The 21,461-nt window shown below is 39.3% G+C and overlaps 1 protein-coding gene across 1 annotated transcript in view; it reads right to left on the minus strand.

The window, feature by feature from the left end:
* The window catches only part of SVEP1 (sushi, von Willebrand factor type A, EGF and pentraxin domain containing 1), a 100,883-nt gene that overhangs the window by 57,575 nt on the left and 21,847 nt on the right, over positions 1-21,461 (minus strand). Inside the window, exons 3-13 of the mRNA XM_026040768.1 lie at positions 20,068-20,226; positions 19,654-19,833; positions 15,318-15,497; positions 10,270-10,467; positions 8,115-8,233; positions 6,632-6,761; positions 5,805-5,912; positions 5,372-5,503; positions 3,617-3,811; positions 2,949-3,070; positions 233-341 (exon numbers count right to left, since the gene is read on the minus strand). Coding sequence (XP_025896553.1) covers positions 233-341; positions 2,949-3,070; positions 3,617-3,811; positions 5,372-5,503; positions 5,805-5,912; positions 6,632-6,761; positions 8,115-8,233; positions 10,270-10,467; positions 15,318-15,497; positions 19,654-19,833; positions 20,068-20,226 — 1,632 coding nt within the window. The remainder of the gene's footprint in view (positions 1-232; positions 342-2,948; positions 3,071-3,616; positions 3,812-5,371; positions 5,504-5,804; positions 5,913-6,631; positions 6,762-8,114; positions 8,234-10,269; positions 10,468-15,317; positions 15,498-19,653; positions 19,834-20,067; positions 20,227-21,461) is intronic.

Raw genomic sequence — 21,461 nt, forward strand, 5'->3', positions numbered from 1 at the left:
GACATGTCAGTAAACTTTTCCTTTACATTGGTACTATATAGGAGACAGTACTAAAATTAGATAATAAATGATTTTGTAACACTGTTATAAAACTCACTAATTGTTTAGTATATTAAGAGTTCTATAATTATTTTATTTAARTATTCAACACAGCACAGTGCAGTATTTCAGAACAAAAGGATCTAAGCACATTATGCCTGGATGGTCAACAATCTGTGCAATCAGTAATTACCAATGGCAAATCCGTTTTCATAATCGTAATTATATTCTAAGCAATGTTTATGTGYCTGCTCTTCCAATCTGCAGTCAATATCATCAACATCATTACAGAACGATGGGACCTTCAAACAGAAAAACAAAAACAAAAAAATCCATTAAAAAAGCACACCAAAACCACATAGCTATCCCTGACTGAAAAAACCTTCTTATTATGATGTAAAGCAYGACTCTGGCCCTTCTTCGACACTAAATTTCTCCTCTGATGACTGTTACCATTTTGACAAAGTCCTCAGGCACAGTTAATTCTATTGATGCAACCAGGAAAGAACAGGGAGACTTGTAGGCATATAAGCTCTTCTGCACACTATTAACATTCATGCAAAGAAAAGAGGTCTGTTCACTTAACCTCTATACCATTTCTTTTCCAGGCGTGCAACCTGTAATTCTGTCAGGGGTTGCAGCAACACTGTGGGGATATTTCTAGCTTTCAAACCTTACTTATTTCTTTGTAKTCACCTCCTCCCTACTCCTCGGGAGGGAACTCATGCATTCCTTCAAGAGACCTCAGGAAACAGGAGAAGTCATCTGAGGAGAAGGACRGTATTTTGAACAGGGTACAATCTGCTGATGATCAAACTGCGTGGTGGTGGTGGCTCTACCGGAGCATTTCTGGAAAACTCTATATGATTTATTTAACTTCCTGTTGCTTGTTTCCTAGTTTGGGGTAACAGCAGTTGCACACAACACCAATGCCAAGAAGACTGTAACACAGAATTRCTTGTAAAAACATAGATGAAGTCCTCCAAAACAGGCTACAAGAACGAGGTATTTCCAACCACGTGGACAAGGTATTGGATATAAGTGTGACTCTCTTAGTGACAGAGCCCACATAGAGGAAAGTTGCAGTAACTTAGGCTGGGCATGTCTTCTTCTTTTCATTGCTAATTTCCAAAGTCACTTGCCTGGACTAGGGCATTACCTGAGGACACTCAAGACCCCCAGTGGCCTCACGTTAAGCCTCCTTTACAACCACTGCCAATGGGCCCATTTAAGCTCAGGTCAAGGACTTRGTTTACTACCTGAGCAATGCTGCAGGAGTATGAATCTCTAGTTCAACTACACCCATGCTAGTACCTGGCTACAGACCCCATGGATCAAGACCCTGACCTGCACAGTGACTTGTCAGCTCGACTTTGGACCTATCTCAACCCAGTGAATTGACTGGTAAACTTACTATCATGATCTCTGTTTCTGCCTTGCTTGGTTGCTGTGGAAGAGGGCCCTGTCTGAGGAGGCCTCTGTCCTGCTGCCTGTGATGCCCCCTTGTCTCCCAGCTTCCCTTCCCCTAGCTGAATCATTCCCTTCTCTGGCCAAATAAGCTTGGGAAACACTGAATAAAAAAGTCTAAGGAAAACCTKCTTGGTACTTATGATTTATTTTCTCCACTAAAGCAATGAAGGCTCTATAAGAAGAGATGAAAACATGAATGATTTTTTGCTGTTGTTGATCAAATCCACATTTCCTTTTCCAGAAATATTTGAAGCAGGATGGGCTCTAAGAGGTGTTTCTGGATTTCTTTGCTTTCTCCATATMAGTCTTTCATTAGAGAGGTGACTTCTGCCAATTCCCCTCTCTTCAAATCTTTGCTAGAATGCCAGATTCTTAGGAGCAGGACTTAGTATATTCAAAACAATCTTCATGACTCTTTTTTTCCAAACTCTCGCATTTTGATGTAACTGTTTGGGCTGATCATCAAGTACTTTGCTTTATATCTTGCTTTCTGGTTCCAGTGCTCTTAGCACTGGACAAGGGAAATAAAACCAAGATTTTCCTACTTGAAGACACTAAACCCGAAGCAATAAAAGAGTGACTAGGTTTGGGCCCTAGTACCACAGACTGCCTGGAAGGGTTATGTAGGCTGTGGACCACTTGAGTAGTGTTTTTGTCACCTGCGTGGATGCCAAAGCTGCAGCACACTGTCCATTAGCTCTATGGGTTAACAATGCTGTTAAGCTAATGGTGGAACTTTTAGCACATGAATGTTCCTTTTGTCCTCCAGAAACAGTCCCAGTCCATTGCTCTCATCTGGAGCAATGCTATCAGACTAGGCCTGGGCTGTCAACCCCTCAGCCTACCCTTTTAAATCCTTCTGTTTCTGCTCTGCAGCTAAGGATATAATCGTGGGTTAGGAAGGAAGACTGGTACTGAGRAAAGATGCTGCAGAAAGGGAACAGGCTACCCCTTCACATTGGAGGCCAGACAGCTCTTTTTCATAACAGAAACTTGAGAAATCTGAGAACACTGAACAAGTTATTTAAATCACCGCCACTAGATTTAAGTGCCTGGACTTAGATGTCAAATCTTGAATGCCTATATTTTCATATATACATATTTAATTATGTAGCTATGCCATAAATATTCTATAAAAAATAYGTTTTGGCACCATATCCAACTTTTGAAAGTAAGACTGAGTTTAAGGGTCAAATGAATGGATWTTTCAAGCATACACAAGTATCTGTGGTAGCCTACTGAAAATCTCTAAGTAAGGTACCCAGGCTACTTGCAGCCCATTCCAAGTCAGCTAACTGGATTCTGTTTTAATCACTTCTTCAGGTTTCAAGTTTCTGTGCTAATCTCCTCCTAAGCAAATAGATAGCTTGGGAAAGTAACAATTGGGTACATCTTGGACTGAGGGAAATACTAAAAGGAAGGATTATTTACTAACCTACCATTTTACCAAGTGCACTCTGGAATGCATCAGCAAAGCTATTAAGAAGACTGTTGTCATCACATCGTGTTGCTTTGTAGAGCATTTCAAAGGATTTGAAACCATGGTTTGCAAAACGATTTACTGAAAAATGTAGAAAAAAATTGGTCACRGTTGTCAAGATTGCCTTCAACTGAAGCAGAAGCAAATTCACACCAGAATTTAAAATGGCACCACAGCTGAGAAAGTACATAGCTGAAATTGTACATATGCTTACTGCAAATAAGAAAATATATAGAGCTTCTGACTGGGTAGTAAGCAGGTAGGTAATTAYAGCATTTGTATCGACAGTCTGCCAGAGCTGTTGAAATTCCTGTTTTAATAGCATTGCTAGTGTTGTCAAGAGACAATGGTAACATTTTCCAATACTAACAACAGGCAAACTCTGATAACTTTGGCCTCTTTGCTGTCTTGTAAATTCCAAGATTCAAATTTACTGCARTTTTTATATTTTAGACAGCTTCTGAAATAATGCATTTAGGAACTTCTCAGTATTCTTTTGCAACATCTCTAACAATTTAGATATAGAAGATTTATTATCAATAAACAATCATCCTAATTTCTAAAATACTTTAATTTACTTTCTGTTTAGGCAATTTCCCAAAAAGGTCTAAAAATAATATGACTTACAAGAGCAGTCAGGCCACTCTGGAGAATAAGGTGGCTTCCAGACACCGTCCTCATAAGCACAATAGTAGTTTTCACTTGATCCTTCTGAAAAGCTATAACCCTCTGCACAGCGTAATGTGCAGTTAACACCCACTTCATCTGATGTGCAGGAAAAATCACCATTCATGGGCTCAAAGGAGATTTCACAAGGGGAACCTGTGCAAAATACATGTATTTTATACATGGATGATGGCARCAAAGCAAGTATATGCACAGGAAGCTTGGAGATAAGATTTCAAAAAGCACCAGTTATYAATCTGATTCTACTTCTGCTGCAAGTCTCTGCAACTAATTCTTGCAATTTCCATAAAAACAGAACTAGGGTAGTGTCAAATTCTTTTTGAACTTTGAAACCAGAATTTGAAATCAAGAAACAAAGATTCAGTTTTTGATATATATGAAAATATTTTCTTTTTAAAAAAAAAAAGAAAACGCAAGACTTAACCTTTTCTGTACTTTTTAAAAGTGCACTAATTTTAGTAAGTAAAATTTAAGTAATTTAAGTATTAAATAAAAAAWTTAAGTAAAATAATACAAAGCACAAAATTTTATCTTTTCTGCAAACTTTCATGAATGAAAAGTATTCATGAAATTAAATGAAATTAATTAAACTGTATTACATACTGAATTCTAAAAGTAAGCATTATTGATTCCACACTGTTACAACAACATACGGATTTGATCTGGGTACCTAATAAGACAGAAGCATCTTAGTATTGTAAAGACTTGGTAAGAACGTATTTTTATGGGACTAYTGTGAAGAATTTGAATATTTAAAAAAATTATGACCCAAGCACTGAAATCAGAAAAAAAAAAGTGAGGCAGTCTAGGATTTGAAATAACGTCAATTTTAAGAACTGTCTTTTTATTGTCATGTTTCACAAAAGCAGATAAAAAATTAGGACTGTCATAGGCAAGTTACTTTTTTGTAAACTTATATAAACTTATATATTTAAAATTTTCTATACACTAGCAGATTTTTTCACAGAGATATCCAACATAAGCACTAGAGGGCAGAATTAAAGTGGAATTTTCATTCTTAGCTCTTCTGCAAATAGCTGTTTCGTGCTTAAAGAAAAAAGTGGACTTGATAATAGGAGGAAAGAAATGTCTATGCCATTAATACAAATACCTGAGTTTATTAGTACAGATAGATTCTAAAATATAAAAAGTGTTATAATACCTACTAAGGTATTTGCAGGTATGCCTGCAAATTACAAAAGTCTTTCCATGAAAATTCTCCTTTCTGACTACAGATTCTACAGATTTGKTGTGAGACTTCAGGAACATCTCTTAATCCATTTTATACTGTATTTGTCACTGAAAACCAATGGCTATTATCCAAGTTTTTATTGCTTAGTTAATAGTAACTTTAGTACTTCTACACTTATTTGAATTTATAGGACCTAATTCACTTCTGTACTGTTAATCTGGCAATCATACTTGTCTGATTAAAAAAAATCCTATATATATTCTCGCTGCCTTCAAATTACTCCCAAATAAAAATGGGAATAACTGAATGAAAAAGTGTAGTCTGAACAAAAAAGTAGAGTAGGGCAGTATCCTTTAGCATATTCAATTATAACACTGCTACACTCTCTTGCTGCTTTGAGAATATCAAATGTTACACTACAGCTTATATGTGATGTGTTATGCACCAGCAAAAGGGGAAAAAAAAAACGGTAAAAAAAACAGGGTAAAAACAGCGCAACAGACCTTTGATGACAATGTGGATCTCACATGTCCTATTATTGCCAGAAGGGTCCACAGCTATGTATTGAACTATTGTCTCTCCTTTGGGAAAGAGATCTCCGGGTTCATGACTTCTAGTAATAGTCAGTACAGCACCTAGAAGAGTTGAAAGAAAGCCTAAAGCATCAATAATAAGGTTTTTTTTTTTTTCTTTTTCCCTGGCCTAGCTCACAGCAACTCTTCTGCTGACACTGAACACTGAATCAAGCAGGAATGTCTATGCTGCAGCTTGGCAAGCGGAGAAGGAAATGTCAGCATGTCTTACACACAGTGTGTTCCGAGAAATAAATAAATGAAAAAGAAAAGAAATCCTAAATGTCAAGGCATCATGGGGAAGCAGGCTGGAGCTCCCCAGCCTCCCACTGTTGTGTCCATGCTTCGGAGTGCATTATCTCACCTGAATTGTCAGAAAACTGAGGCTCTTCCCATGTGGCTGGGTACGTGTTCTCCAATGTCTGCACAGATGGTGGTGATCTGCATCTGTCAATTACAGGGGGTTCTGCATCTATAGGATTGGAAGGGATGGCACAAAAGTAGTCCAGGTAAGATATATGATCAGGAAAAGTAACTTAAACCRTAGTCCAAGTTCACACAAATATAGTAAAGTTAGATGCACACTTCTAAGTAAACTGGTTGAACTGGCAGATGCTGAGGGAAAGGAATGGAAATAAGACAGGGCAAATTTTGCACCCTGTAAGGTTTCCATATTCTGTTTTTGCATTCTTCAGAGCCCATCTTTACTCACAGGACTGCTGAGTGACAAGAACTTCTGATACAAATATTTGAACAATGATTTGCATCAAAAATAGGCATGAGCTTTTAAAGTTCTTTGTATGGCATCTTTTCAAGAAAGAGAAAGAAAATACATGTATGGTGAACATAATAAAAATTAACTTACAACATAACACGGCATTAGTTTACCATTAGGAGGAACAATCTTGAGATTCAGAATGACAAACACAACAAAACACAACTTAAACAGAGCATCTGGCAGCAGTGGTGCTACCCCTATGCAAACTGTGACCCAAGAAGAGCAAATTGTGAACCAGTATCAGTAAAGCATTTAAGAAGAGGCTTAGATTAGACGCTTAGATCCYGGGCTTAGATACACCAACACAAAGTCTACTTTCATATTCAAATTCATAGCCTTTTTCTGCACAAAATGGGATTTCCTCCACGACAGACTCCTTCCCACTGATTTTTAGCAGCAGATATTTAACTTACCAACAACCTTGACACTGAATGTGCAGCTTGCCTCGTTGCCTGACTTATCAGTTGCTGTGTAAGTAATAGCGACTTCGCCGATCGGGAGAAGATACGGTGGTATGAAAGCTGGGGTAACATGAACTGACACCTTTTATAGGAAGACAATTGTTATTTTTAAAGAAAAAAACTAGTTAGAAATCACAACATTCATATATTTCAAGAAACGGACTCTAAACAGTCTTGTTTAATGTTAAGGTTGTTCCTACTGGAATGCAAATAGCCCTTTATGTGACAAGGGCAGACTCTKCAGAGGGTTGCCTTGCTCCCCTTCCCAACGCTGCCTTCTTCACAGCATTTGCTGGCTCAGGAGTTAGACCTTGTGCAGTTTCAAGTCTGCACTTCTCAGGCTTGTGCATTAGGGTAGCCTGAGACTCACTCCTGTCTGTCTCAATACGTTGAACTAAACTGTGTGGGCCCAGGACATTTCAGAGGCTTCAAATGACTCTGTCAGGAAAAAGGAGCCTTTTATTTGGAATACATGACACATTCTCCCTCTCCACAGCTCCTTCATATGGGTTTGAACCGTGCAAAACCACCTCTCTTTAGAAGAATGCGCTCCATGTGAGAAAAGCAGTTCAACTTAGAACCATGGCTTTGGCAAACCAGCAAAGACAGAGCTTAGGTACTTCGTTTCTAGAGCTTAGCGAATGATCCTGTGTCAGCAGAGCTACAGTAGCTGACTATGGCTGCACTGTAACAAAAAATGTGTTAACTTAAACCCCTTTAATGTGTTAACTTAAACCCCTTTAGTGGGACAGCTCACAGCTTCCAAGAGCAAAAAACTCCTGTGTTTGCAGCAGATTAACAACAAGCACACAGTCACTGTTCCTCTGCTGAATCATGATAACACGTTTAGTTGCTGTAATTCGATCGTGTCTGAGCTGCAGGGAATGCTACTTTTCTTGAAATAGCTCTGGAGCAAATTCTGCTTATTCCTCCGATCCCAGACCTCTGACACCCACTGTAGTCAAAGGCCATGTCTGAGTCTTGCATGGAATAAGAAAATGGGATTTATCTCTCCCACTCAGATAGCTGAATCAAGTTTTTACTTATCACAGCATGCTCCTCTTAGCCTTTTAGATTAATGAACTGGTTTACTTCCTTATGAGAGGAGTTTATTAAACTCCTTCACATTCTAAGAGCTCATTTTTAAAGTGGTTGTCTCCATTTTATAAACAAGGGCACATTCTTTCTTTTGACCACATAAATTAAGCACATGAGATTCTCTCCACTTTACACCATGCAGTGTCCTATGACTGGGTAACCTTAACTGATAAAAAATGCAATGCTGACTTCACAAGATACAAAGTTTTTAGATCTTTCTTTCACTTCTGCTCATCAGAAGAATAAATTCTAGTAGTTCAGAAAATTAATTTTAAATAACTAGCAAAAGAATGCTAGTGAAAGAATGCATCCGTTCAATGTACAGATTTCAACTTGCCTCATCTCCAGAGTTATCTTCAGCGGTTGGGATCTGCCAGCTGATATTAGCAGAATCTTGATGTTTCAGAGTCTTAGTTTCAATATTTTCTGGACAGTGGATCTGAGGAGCTTCGATATCTGACCCAGAAGAAGACAAACTAGCTTTTTATGTGGTGTTATGGCAATAAAACCTCTATAATAGTTAAAACACTTTTTGACTTGTTTTAACTTTAAAAGAATTTTTTAACAGTTGTTGAAAACACTCTTTTTTTGTGCTTTCTGGACTTACTTATTACTATTTTTACATATTTCTTGCCTCTGTGTCTTTTAAGTCTTGCCTATTTTCTTATATTCACATATATATATATATGTAGTAAAGTCTCCTGAGTAAGGGCACTGCTTTTCTTTCAGGTGTAGGACTGACTTGAAAAGAAACAGCAACAACATTTCTGGCACCAGTTCCTGGCAGTGTTACTTCTGCTGCAAGGTATACACATGGCAAGTGGGATCTTCTAGCCACATATGTGACAAGGCTGGATGGTTTTAAAGGATTGCTGGTTCAATACGGGGAACATTGCCAGCCAAATTTATGCCTGAAGTTTCTCTGACAAACTTGAAACACTTCATTATTTCCCTGGCAAAGGGCCTCTCAAAACATTTGTGGTCAGGTTATTTTATTGCTGCAGGGTTGTTTGATAAATGAGCTTTAGGCTCATGAGTCAAGGACATCCATGTTCAGCTCTGAACTCATACATGCCCAGGAGGTTTTAGAACAACTCAGAACTGATACTGCTTATATTGTTATTGCTAAATAGTTCCAGCAAAGACATAACTCAGGCAATTAAAATCCCATAATTAAGAGCACTAAACAATAAATACAAGTGGTTTTGCCTTCCTCTGAACTCATTCTGATGAAAACTTTATTAGAACTGCACTCTCTTAAGTAACTACCAGTTATGATTCATGCTGCCTTGACCACAGCCTTCAGGCTGGGGCAAATTCCATTTAAAAGTGAATTCTGGAAAAAAAAAAAAAAAAAACCCTAATAGATTAGACATAAAGAAAATGGCTATTTTGAACTGGCCAAATATTTTGGCACCAAAATAAAGCAAGACAATATCAAGATTGAAAGCAAYTGAAACGCAACTGCTCTCATCTTTCCTAGGGAAGCATAGTTTTCAGAGATTCTTTGTGCCTCTTATTTTAGGGTTTTATTCAGTGGTAATATCTAAAACCTCGATCTCAAGCCATGCTGCTTTATCTCAATCCAAAAACTTCAGTCAGTAGCCTTGTGCTGGGRTCCCATCAAATATTAAAAACTGTGGTTTGGCACAGGTTTGCACAAAAGACACATAACAATAATGTTGTACATCACTCTGAGGGGAATTGTGTTTTTAAAKGGAGGGATAAAATCTCTCTGTACTGATTTGACATGATGACTGTCCTAACTTCTTTCTGTACTGTTCTTCATACAGTCTGTGAGAGCCCTTATTTTATGTGGAAGCATCATTTCCACTGGCGCAAGGGTTCAGGAGGAGGTGAGCAGCAGCTCTCAGACATAACCCAGGTTATTTGTTTTCTCCCCCAATCCAAAGGCAGACTCCTTCCCAGCTGGCATGTATGCATGCAAAAGCACAAATAACTCCACATTTCTAAATGAGGTGGGCAAACACGACAGAACTGCATAACAGAAACGCACTTTCTGTCTGTCTGCGCTGCAGTCTTGACAGTCAATTTTGGCCTGAACTCTTGTGCACTGTTACTCAGGGCAGGTAAACAGCCATAGTCAACTTGAGTCAGCTGAAGGGAAACATGCCTCTGTGGTATCTAACCAGCCAGGGTTTACACAGCATTTACAGATTAGACTGCACAAAGCAATGATAAACCAATAACAGTATTATTATTGTTACGTTAATAGGAGCCTGGTTTCCACTTTGACCACTTTTAAGCTTTTTATTCTGAAATTGCCCATTTATCTGCCTTTAAACAGGCAGCTTTCCAAACAGAGAGGTATGAGATGGATGCTAGAAGAGACAGCTCATGATAAACACTGCAAGAGTGCTCTCAAGCAAACCTTTGAGCCCCACATATTTATTGCAAACTACAAGTAACTTGTCCTTCCATTCAGTCCTGCACATACGTGTACATAGAAATGATTGTGTGCTGTTCTCTACCTTTACATAGAGCCTCCTGGATGTTTGCACTCCATCTCCCAAATGAAATGCACCTTAGCTCTTCTCCGGCTCCAGACATGATGAATCCTCGGGGACAGCTCAGCTGGCACACGGTCCCAGGGACAGCTGGCTCCAGCCCACAGCTGGGAGGGTGCACTCTTATATCCGCAGGCTTCTCAAAGGTGGGGCAAYGCATTTCTATAAGAAACTAGTATTGTGTTATCAACTGACATACACAAAACTGTATGTTTAAACCGATCTGCAAATATGGTCACACAGCAATGCATCAGGATCACAAAATACACACACTTTTTACTGAGTCCGCATGCTCTGGAAGTGCTTCAAAATGCTAAAAACTCTTCTCATTCTTTGTTCTGATAGCACCCAGTATCCCAGTATCTTACACTTGCTTTCTTATGATTTTCACTGCAACAGTAGCTCTTTTTTTTTTCTTTCATGTATTCTGCCCCATCTCTTTCTTTTCCTTTTTTTCCTCAGAGCTTCACCTTCACCACTTTGTAGCTCATCCTCTTGCCTTCTGTGTCAACCAGATCTTTAYAGCAGGAGATAATAGCCTTGTACAGTAGTAGTCTTGTAATTGTTATCTTCTACAGCTTTTGCATTATCTCATGAAATGCTGATGAGAGAAGGACAACAAAGTCCTGCTAGGAGCTCACCTGAGATGAGGGAAATGGCATCTGAATTTGCCTCCTCACTTCACCCTGAATGAAATTAGTCTTGGCTGTGACTTTGGGGTATTAGTTGCTTATAATATTAAAATCAAAGTTCTAAAATATAACATTATTAGGATTCATTACAAATTCTGAAGGATAGTTACATCAAAGCGTGAGCTTCCCCCAAATTTAATGTAGGTAAATGGGTTCAAAACTTTGTTCTACTTTTGAGCTGCTGTTTTTACTATGCAATGTAAGAAATWTTTTTTTTAATTATTGCAAACATGGAAACACTAACAAGCAGCGAAAAAAGGGTCATCAAGTGCAATTAGTGCACATTAAGCAATGTGTCTTACAATAGGTAATAAGCAAATATGGAAGAAAAATCATAGAATCAYAGAATGCCGAAGGTTGGAAGGGACCTCAGAGGTCATCGAGTCCAACCCCCCTGCTCACGCAGGGTCACCTAGAGCACGTGGCACAGGGCTGCATCCAAGCGGGTTTTAAAGATCTCCAAASAAGGAGACTCCACAACCTCTCTGGGCAGCCTGTTCCAGTGCTTTGTCACCCKCACAGTGAAGAAATGCTTCCTTAAGTTCCTGTGGAACTTCCGATGCTTCAGTTTGAAGCCATTTCCTCTAGTCCTATCACCGTCCACCACTGAAAAGAGGCCGCCCCCTCCTCCTCACTGCCTCCCTTGAGGTGTTTATACACACTGATCAGGTCCCCCCTCAGCCTTCTCTTCTCCAGGCTGAACAGACCCAGCTCTCTCAGCCTTTGCTCATAGGGCAGATGTTCCAGGCCCCTGATCATCCTCGCAGCTCTGCGCTGGACTCTCTCCAGCAGCTCCACATCCCTCCTGTACTGGGGAGCCCAGAACTGGACACAGTCTCCAGATGTGGCCTCACCAGGGCTGAGTAGAGGGGGATGATCACTTCCCTCGACCTGCTGGAGACGCTTTTCTTAATGCACCCCAGGATCCCGTTGGCCTTCTTGGCCACCAGGGCACACTGCTGCCTCATGGTCAACTTGTCGTCCACCATGACACCCAGGTCCCTCTCTGTGGGGCTGCTCTACCCTTAGTCATAGCTGAGAAGAACTCTTTTCTTTAGCCAATTTGTGAAGAAGACAGATCTTAGCATGAGGGACATACAAAGAACAACTCAATCCAGTGACACAGCAGACCTCTGTTCACTCCTTAGCAATGGTTTAATGACACAGAAGTGAATCACTTTCAGAACACTTTATATCTCTTTCTTCTCATCTTTCCTCTACAAAAATATGCAGCAAGCCACTGAAAGCTGGCTCCTCTACATGAAACAAAATCTGAAGAGTTTAATCATGTTGAGTATTTCCTGCCCTTTACATTCTCAATACTGAAAAAATGTTTACAGGCTAAACAATTAAAAACTGCAATTCCTTTCAACAGGCTGCAAAAACCCTAAGTGTTAACACATTTACTCACTTCAGGCAGAGTCAATATTGCCAATGAAATGTTAAACCAATCCATCAAAAAAAAAAAAAAAAGAAAGAAAAAAAACCCAGAAACAAAAAATAACTCTGGGTTGTTCACCACAGGAATGAAACTGTCAGATGGTTGAAAAAAAAAAACAATGAATAGTTGAAAGATTATTCTACAAGAAAGCTTAAGGCATTAAGATATGTATCAGTCAGAGAAAAGTTACAGGAATGGATGTGGAAGCTGTTAAGAGTACAGCTTAAAAAAAWTGGTGTTGTAGGGAAATAGTGATAGTCCTCCTGGCTGGGATGCATCCAAATCAGCTAGCAAAATCCTAGTATAGCACATCCTGCATCATGTAGCAAACATTCAGGACAACCTTTGATAGCTCCAGTCCTAGAAAACCTCTTCTCAGTAGGACTGACCTTTACCAGAACTAAACTGTAATGGTGCTGTTTGGTTCTTTAATCTGTTCTCATTACAGAAGGGGGTAAAGAAGTCGATAAAGCCCTAGTAATAGAGACAGAAGAAAAAGATACTTCCAAGAAAACACAGGAACCTGCTTTAATCTGCAGCTGCCTGTGACAAACTACAGTAGAATATTATAATTCATCAGCATCAAGATTAATTTCAATGTAATAATTAAAGAAAAGACAGCCAAGCAAATCATCCCTCTTTCACCCAACTCCTTAATGACCACAGAAGTTTTGGGAAGTAGCTGGCCAACCACATTTAGAAATGTGGAACATGAATTCTTTCAACACTAGATGGCATCAATATCCTTGATGCCATCTGCACACTTACTCTTCCTTACTAATCCTTGAACAAAGTAAGGGGAGCAATAATTCATGAAATTCTGTAATTTAAAATGTTGGGCTATTAAGCTCTCACTGGTGAAATATGATGAAGAAAGAAACAAATAAAAAAAAATTTCCAAGTTGGACAGATGAAAACCTCTTTTTTAAAAGATACATTGTTTTCAAGTACAGCCTACTACATAATGTAACCTACTCAAAAGTAAGTCACTGTAAATACCATCTTCCACTGAAAAATATTAAGACACATGTAATAGATAGATAAACTCTAATTAACTTCCATCCTCCCTGTAAAAAGATGCATATGACAACAAACCTTGTGGAAGAGATGCAGACAATACAGACTATGTTATGATATGCTGTCAGCTACAGTTATAGATGGTTGTAGCAGGGTGTCAGTGATATAGCCTTTAAAAATGGTAAACCTTACTCTGATGTCCATTCAAACTCAAAAGAGTTTAGAAGAAAAGCTCGGAGAGTACTCTAACACTCAGAACATCAATCTCAAGGTGGTAGACTGAACCCACACCCACTTCATTTYTCTGACAGAAGAGTAGGAAATGGATAAATCATCAGTTACAGATACCTACATATGGAAGGATTTCTGCTTTCTTTCATCTAGCAGATGATAAATAGCTAGAAACTGTTCAGTTTAGAAATAAATGGGAGAAACTGTTAAGTCTAGAAATAAACGAGTACCATGACAATAATAAACATTGTGAAAATGAGTACAGAGGATACTTTTATTTATGGGGAAGGGGGCATGGTAGGGGGCATTTTCTGGTTTGCATTCTTCCATCAATGAAACTCCACACATTTACAAAGACCAGGAATTTAGGCAAGCTTGTTCTGGACAGCCGTCATGACCAGAAACAGCACAGATTTTTCCACTATATACTTTTAATCCTGGGAACAACCAATGCTAACTTTTGTACTGGATGTTCAGATTCAGCGAAACTAAGACATTGCCATGGGTAATCTAGGAATGGAAGCAACACTGCAGGGTATGAAGAAATCTTTTGATATAGAATGAAGCTGGATTTTAATCATCAAAATGTTAAGCTMGGGTGGATGAATTCAACTGATTATTACAGTAAATCTTCCAATTATAATCTTCTAGTGGGACTTCAGGGTCCCTTTCCTTTTGAAGTTAATTGAAGTTTTTTTCACTGTCTTCAGTTGAAGAAAGATTAGGATCTCTTAATGAACTGTTCTGATAAATTAATACTTGTGGATTATTTTCATCATTTTTTACAGCATATATCTTCAGTTACAAATTTATTCTTGTCTCATGTAAAATCTTCATTTTTAATATTGAGGTTAAACAGTACAAAGTGACCTACTGACATCAAATTTACTGGAAAGGAGTGACATTACTGGATGTTGCTGACATGCACGACACCCTGCTTTTTGTCATCACCATTAAATGCTGGGCTTTAGGCTTATCATTTCTTCTTGCAGCAGGACCTCCAGAGAGTTTTTACCTGTATTTCTTCCCCCGTTTTAAGTGAATTTAAATGTCAGATAGTCCTGAAGTCTTCAGACCTTTGTTTCTTCACATAACAGAGTCATAAATTGCCATATATGCTTGCTTATTGCTGCACAGAAAGTGTAAACTCTGAAATCTACGTGGGGTGGTTAGTGCCTAATGCCTCCCAACTCTCAGCTCTTGCTGGGAGCTCAGTGAAAGCGACAAAGCCGTAGCTCCACTCCACACTCAGTGCCTTGCTAACACACATTAGTCTTTGGATGGAGATCACTTCTGCCTTCAAGAGACTCAACCCTCTGATGTTCATATATAATCTGCAGCAGAGGCCCTGTTTGCTAAAACATGCAGCAAGCCAGAAGACGAGATYGACCTTCTGGTTACCCGCTATTTGTGCTGGATTTCAACCATAATGTGGAGACACTCTCTATTAACTAATTCCTTTGCTCCTCCCCAACTTGTAAGACCTCCTAGAACACCCTCAGAGCCATCCTCATTCTTACCTTACCTTACCTTACCTTACCAGATACTATAATATAGTTTCTCACACGTAATAGCACGACAGCAAAGGCCACACTCAGACATCAACAGGTATAATGTGATCAGATACCTACCCACACACTTGGGCTCTTTTGAATCCCACTGTGAGTTTCCCTGGCAGGTCAACTTGGGGTTTCCTTCTAGTTCATAGCCCTCATTGCAGGCCACAAAACACACTGTCTTGTAGGAGATATCAGATGTTGAACAATTAATGTGTCCGTTCTCAGGAGCCCAAAGTTTGGGACATGTTCGAACTGCAAATGGAGAAAAACAAACCTGTTTACTCTGCAGCCCTGAAAACCCAGGGAATTGCAAAATTTGCCCATATTTTCAAGAGTCAGACAACGATTGGTCTGTATACTATTTATGCTACACAGTGCGGATTTGGGGAGAGGAGATTCTGGCTGCTCAGCTAATTTCTTCAATTGGCTGACACCGAATTTTCCTGAAACACAGTCCCACGTAGCAYGCATGAAGTTAGGCATCCAGTTTTCAACTCTGTTTATTTTTTTGGGTTTCTAACTCTTCAGCCATGCTGGGAGTTTCTTAGGAGACTTGTAACTCACAAGCTGTCATGGGTGCAGTGCTTGCCAGGGACAAGGCTAACAGGCACATGACTGTGTGCCACTGCTTGGGAACATTCTTCAGGTACTCCTAAACAGACACAGTTGTCCCTCATACCTCAGAACACCAGATACTCATCATGGTCACAAACAGGAAGAACACAAGCCAGTCCTACACAACAGTGCCTTCTACACATAAGTGAAGAAGAGCAAGAGTTGAGGTTGCTGATGCATCCTGAGTATGCCATCCATGCTGCTGCTCAGCTGTGCTGACCCAGTGTTACACATCCCTTTCTCATGTATATCTTGCCCTCTTTTCTTTGCATTACCCTTCTCTTCTTCAGGCAGTACCCTCAAGTCCAGCATTTGTCCTCTTGCTACCCTATTAGCAAGGCTCTGGGCTAAATAAACATGCCAGGCCTTGGGACCCTTTTAAGTGAAATAGCTAAGCTGTGCACACTGACTCACTAGTGAGATAGTGTTTACATGACAGCCAGCTCAAATGTGTAGAAGCATTTTCTCAGTCGAAGCTGGCTGATATTGTTTTTGATATTGCATTGTTATTATATTGTGACTGTGTTTTCCACAGCTTCTACTGAACTTGCAGGCAGGGGCCAAGCTCTAACGATGCATGACTTCAGAGATCTGGATCACCTCTCCAGTGTGGTTTAGAAAGTTGAATTCACCAAACAACCCATCTTCCCTGCCACTGGGTAGGAGACAAACCACTAGCCTCTTTCCAAACACACTCAGAAGCCAGCCAATTTGGCAACTTCTTCTCTCCTTCCCTGCGGTTGTTTACTCTGCATGCTGATGAGATTTGAGATTTGAGACTATCTCAAACAAATATCCTGGGCTSTCCTTCAAATGAAACTGACTTGAACAAATGGCAATAACTGCATGTCTCTCAAAATTTTCAAAAAAAAGTTATTAAAATATTAGCCTTTTTTGAGAATTTTTAAAAGAATCTGGGTAGGAAAAAAATCTACAGTTAAATTTAGGTGGATTGGGTAGGAAAGAGAAAGCCACTCTGATGCAGCTGATATATCTTCCATGTTCACAGTGTGAAAATACTATTCCTYTCCTGTAGGCATACTCTAGAAAATGCATTTAGAATTGCAGCAAAGATCATGACACTTCCATATTGCCTGTGGCATTTTGAGAATAAAAGCAACTTTCTAATCCATTGTATTTTAACTGCAACACGGTGAAGAAAACAGACACTTTGCAGCTGAATCATACATATTTTGTGTAAAACAGGCATTCTCTTTTATGATTTCTATGGAGGACTTCAAACACCAAATCTGTGGTCAAGAGAGCAAACAGCTTGGAAAAAACCCACCAAATTCTATAAGCATTATTGTGGAAGCCTGAATGAATTAAGAGCAGTGTTATGTGCCTTCATATGGCAGAGGCCTTCAAGTGGCAGAGAGCACTCCTCTGTACAATTTCTTTAGTCACCTCCTCAGGAAGGAACGTAGAGCTGTAGTGCTCCTGCCTCCTCAGTGTTTCAGACTCCAATATATGGCTTTAATACATATTGCATGTATCTCTCTAGGGCAAGAGGTGGAAAATACCTATATTTTATGCAGGAGAGGAAGAGTGGTCTGTTCTCCTTGATTTTTCTTGAATAGAGATTCTTGCTTATAAGAGTTTTCTTGGGCAAACAGAGATTCCAGAGTGCACAAGATCTATCTCCTGATTATTTCTGAAAATGTTTGGTAGTGAAAATCAATGCACTATTTCTTTTAGCCCTCATGGATGCTGTGTTTTGGAATAAAATGGATCTTGTCAAAATGCCAAYCCAAAACTTCAGCAACTTGAAACCTGATTTAAAAAATTTTCTTTCTACCACGCTCTCTCAAAGAAAGCCAAGTGGCCTGAACCCTGAAACTCTGTGAAGCTGAAACACAGCTGGCTGTACCAAATGCTTGAAGAAACGCTTAAGCCATCATCAAAAACCCAGGAAAAAGGACAATGCCACCACCTCACAAACCCTTTCTAAAGATGAGAAACTGCTGATGAATTCATGCTAGTTCCCCACAATATATCTCTGGCAGAAATCTGGAACTGAGACCATATTATCCTGGTCATGGTCTCAGACACAAAGCATCTTCTTGTCAATTTTGTATTTTCCGTGACCAAGAAACATTTCCATAAAGTCCATTAAAAAATAAATAAATAAAAGAACAACAACAGTATGTTCTGCCAGCTTTTGTGTTTTCTCCTAGTATGTTTTTCTGGATTAAATATACACTTTGTAGGGCTATTTTCATGGGTCACAGTTGATTGCAAGACATGATTGTAGTAATCACATTCCAATAGCATTGCAGATTTTAGCTATCAGAGCAATTGAGGAATGTTTAATGTCAAAATCCAAAGTAGCATGGAGGGATTAGAATCCTTCCACTCTCTCTTCCTAATTTATGTGATAAAATAGTTTTGGGATTAACAAGACAGCTATAAACTGTGCCTTTGATCTTGCTGCATTTCATAGTCTATAGGGATGAATAGAGAATAGCAGCTTCAGCACATGCAAAGGTAGGATTTTTTTTAATAATTATTATTTTTTAATTGGAAGACTTCAGCATGACGGAGAGTGACAGGAGAAAAGCAAAAAGATATCCTTTCGGTGCTTCAAAGGAAATTAGCCCAACACCAAGATAATGCATCAAGGCAGAATTTAAATTTCCTCCACTTTCCAGACAAATACGCCATTTAAGGAAGATCATGGTGCTTACACAAGCACCAACACCCAGCAGGCTGAAGACTTTTCAGACTCTTCAAAAGGTTTTCCAAGTATTAAAATCTTACATTTCTTTCTATATGTAGTGAAAGTGAAGAACCCTTTCTTTGTGCTTGACAGCAACTTCCTCCAGACTTTTTGGGCTGGAGGCTATTGTTTAAGAGCAGCTTTSACAGACATATGCTCTCTCTCAGTAGCCCGGTCTAACTGAAGTAGCAAACATTTTGGGGATATGATCTGTCTTCTGAAAAATCAACCTGTCTAAATCTAGTTTCTTCCTCCCTCAAGCAACTGTCCAGCAATTTATCTATATAAACTCCTCACTGTCTCTTTCAGGATGAATGGAAGATATAAAGAAGAATGCTTTGTCTGGGATTATTTCAGGCAGAGAATTGAAACGTAAGCTAAGGCTGCTATACAAAAATGCCCTCAAAAACAGATATCTAGCTCAGATCCCYTCTCTCACATCATCATTTCCTGTTTTACCTATGGGCTGCAGAATTTGCTGTAGCAGCATCATGTGCTGTTGTCTCTTGGGACATATCCTGCACGTTTTCCTGAAATCTGGGTCAGGGTAAGACTTGCAGTAGGTAAGAAGCCACCAACTTTGTCAGTCAGCAGTGTCTGGGGCATCATACTGATGCCAGACATATGCAACTTAAGTTAAACAGGTTGAAATACAAATTGTGGCTGCTGAGGATGCCAATACAAATCTGCYGAGGGACTGACGGATATTCTAAAACACCCACACTTCAAGGTCTTGTTTTATCTTTGACTCTACTTTGTATTTTCAAGTGTTTTACACAATGCAGATATAAAATTCATAGTATTATGTAGAGATATGGGTAAGAAAGGAAGTAAAGACCCGCTTACAAAAGACTGATYCTCAAGTAAATATTATTCCACATTTTGTATTCTTGATGTTTCCTCTTTCCTAAAAACTAAGATGGAAAACAGAATGATTGTGGTGGAATTTACTTTTGGAATAATTTTTCACTTAAAGGCTAATGGGGTCAAATCTGCAAAGCAYAACTCAGTAGCAAGCAAAGTAATCCATTGTGAAGAACTAACCAGCCGAAAACAATTCTACAATGGCCATACCTCTGCATGTGGTCTCTGAACCAGACCACTGACCACTTGCTTGACAAAGTCGGATGCTGCTTCCCACAAGATCAAATCCCGCTTTACATCGGACTCCGCAGGCAGCATTAAAGTAGTTGTTGCAGACATTCTGGATAAAGTAACCATTTTCAGGGGGCTTCAGTTCAGGGCAGTGAACAACTAAATAATTAAACAACAACAATAGAGTTATGATGCTAGTTGGACAGCAATTGGCTACTTAAGAACAGCAAATTTCATTTCCAATTCAGCTTGCGTCTTGGTGCTCTCGGGTTTTTTGGAAAGATGTTGAGAATTTTGCAAGCCGCTTCTCTTTCACAGTGCCAAACCAAAAAATTGTCCAAGCACTGTACAATGCATTTCAGGGGTTTTATGTTCCTGGAACAGAAAACTTACCTTCACAAGTTTGTCCTACAGCACGAAAACCCTCCTGGCATGTACAGTCCTCAAGGGAGGTGCTTCCTGGTGGAGAAGTATGATTTTCATTGGGACATGGGAGACAAGTGCTGATTCCACCTGGTGAACCTTCRGGCTTGTATGTTCCTGGTGGACAAGCTGTTGAGCAAAAGAAGACAAGAAGGAACCAGTAGCATTGTTCTAAATTCTTCTAAAAATAGACTGCAGTATCAATTTCCTATCTCCATTAAAAACAGAATGTCTTTTTTAGTGACCAAGTATTTAAGAATTTGAGATACCCACATTTCACAGCTAGCACCAYTTTTCATGTGTTTTCACTTTTTAACTTTTTTTTTTCTTCTTCTTTTCTGTCTTTATCTTTTCTTAATCTTTATTGTCTTTTCTTTATCTTACATAGCTGGTGCAATTTGAAAGTGCCCTGTTCTCTGCTCAGGGCACCTGCAGAGTTCTTACAGAACTGAACTAAAGCCCATAAACTTAGTGGAGGTCTCTGAGGTAATTTCTGGGATTTGGGGGATTAAGTCTATGATTTATCTTCCTCCCCCAAAGCCCATATATCCTATTTTCATTGATACATCCTGCAGTGATTTTATGAAAATACTCTGGATTTAGAGCTTGTGTACAAAAACAGTTCAGATAAAACATAACCATTCAAAACTACACCAAAGCTTAATGCATAGAAATTCTTAGTAAGACAAACTAGCAATCCCCCCTTGCATTTGACACTGAAAGAATGGGGAGAACCAGGACAAGTCCAGGGTGTGCTTAGGAACTTCTGCCTCTTCTCTTTGCCTCTCCTTTACAGAAGGAGTATATGGAAATGATACGTCAAAGCTTGAGACCTTCAGTTAGGATGGATAAGGAACCTGTTATTTCATTAATTTAGTTGTCTGCAAATTTTCCCAATGCCCAAAGCTCCTCTTGCAAACCACTAGTCAAGCGCTCATCTCCTGCTCTCACTACAGTTGCACCATCTGATGTAGTTTTTTATGGTATAAAAAAAATGTACAGGTCAATGAACAGCTTCATTCTGTATGTCTAAGATGACTGGGTTTGACCATAAATGCCCTCCAGTGTGTTCTTCCTTGAGGAAGATATGCTCTATTTCTAGATRCAGATTTCTCCTATGAAAGTGCTAGAGTGACTATTCCTGGAGCCTAGAGACTCCGGCAATATCAGTCTTTTCTTTSGACCAACTCTTCTTGTTCAGCAAGCTAGGCGTTAAAACACTTTGACGTTAGTCTTACTGATGTCTTGTCTTATTAATGAAAAAGAGTTTTCTGCCTTCTGTGGTTCTGTGAACCACAACCATCCTCCTCACAGCCTGTCCTCTTTTTCTCCTATCTGTCAAAAGAGGTTTGACTTTTGTCCAT

The sequence above is a fragment of the Nothoprocta perdicaria genome, unplaced genomic scaffold (assembly GCF_003342845.1).
Source record: "Nothoprocta perdicaria isolate Ctin4 unplaced genomic scaffold, notPer1 scaffold_265, whole genome shotgun sequence".
In the NCBI taxonomy this organism is placed as follows: Eukaryota; Metazoa; Chordata; class Aves; order Tinamiformes; family Tinamidae; genus Nothoprocta; species Nothoprocta perdicaria.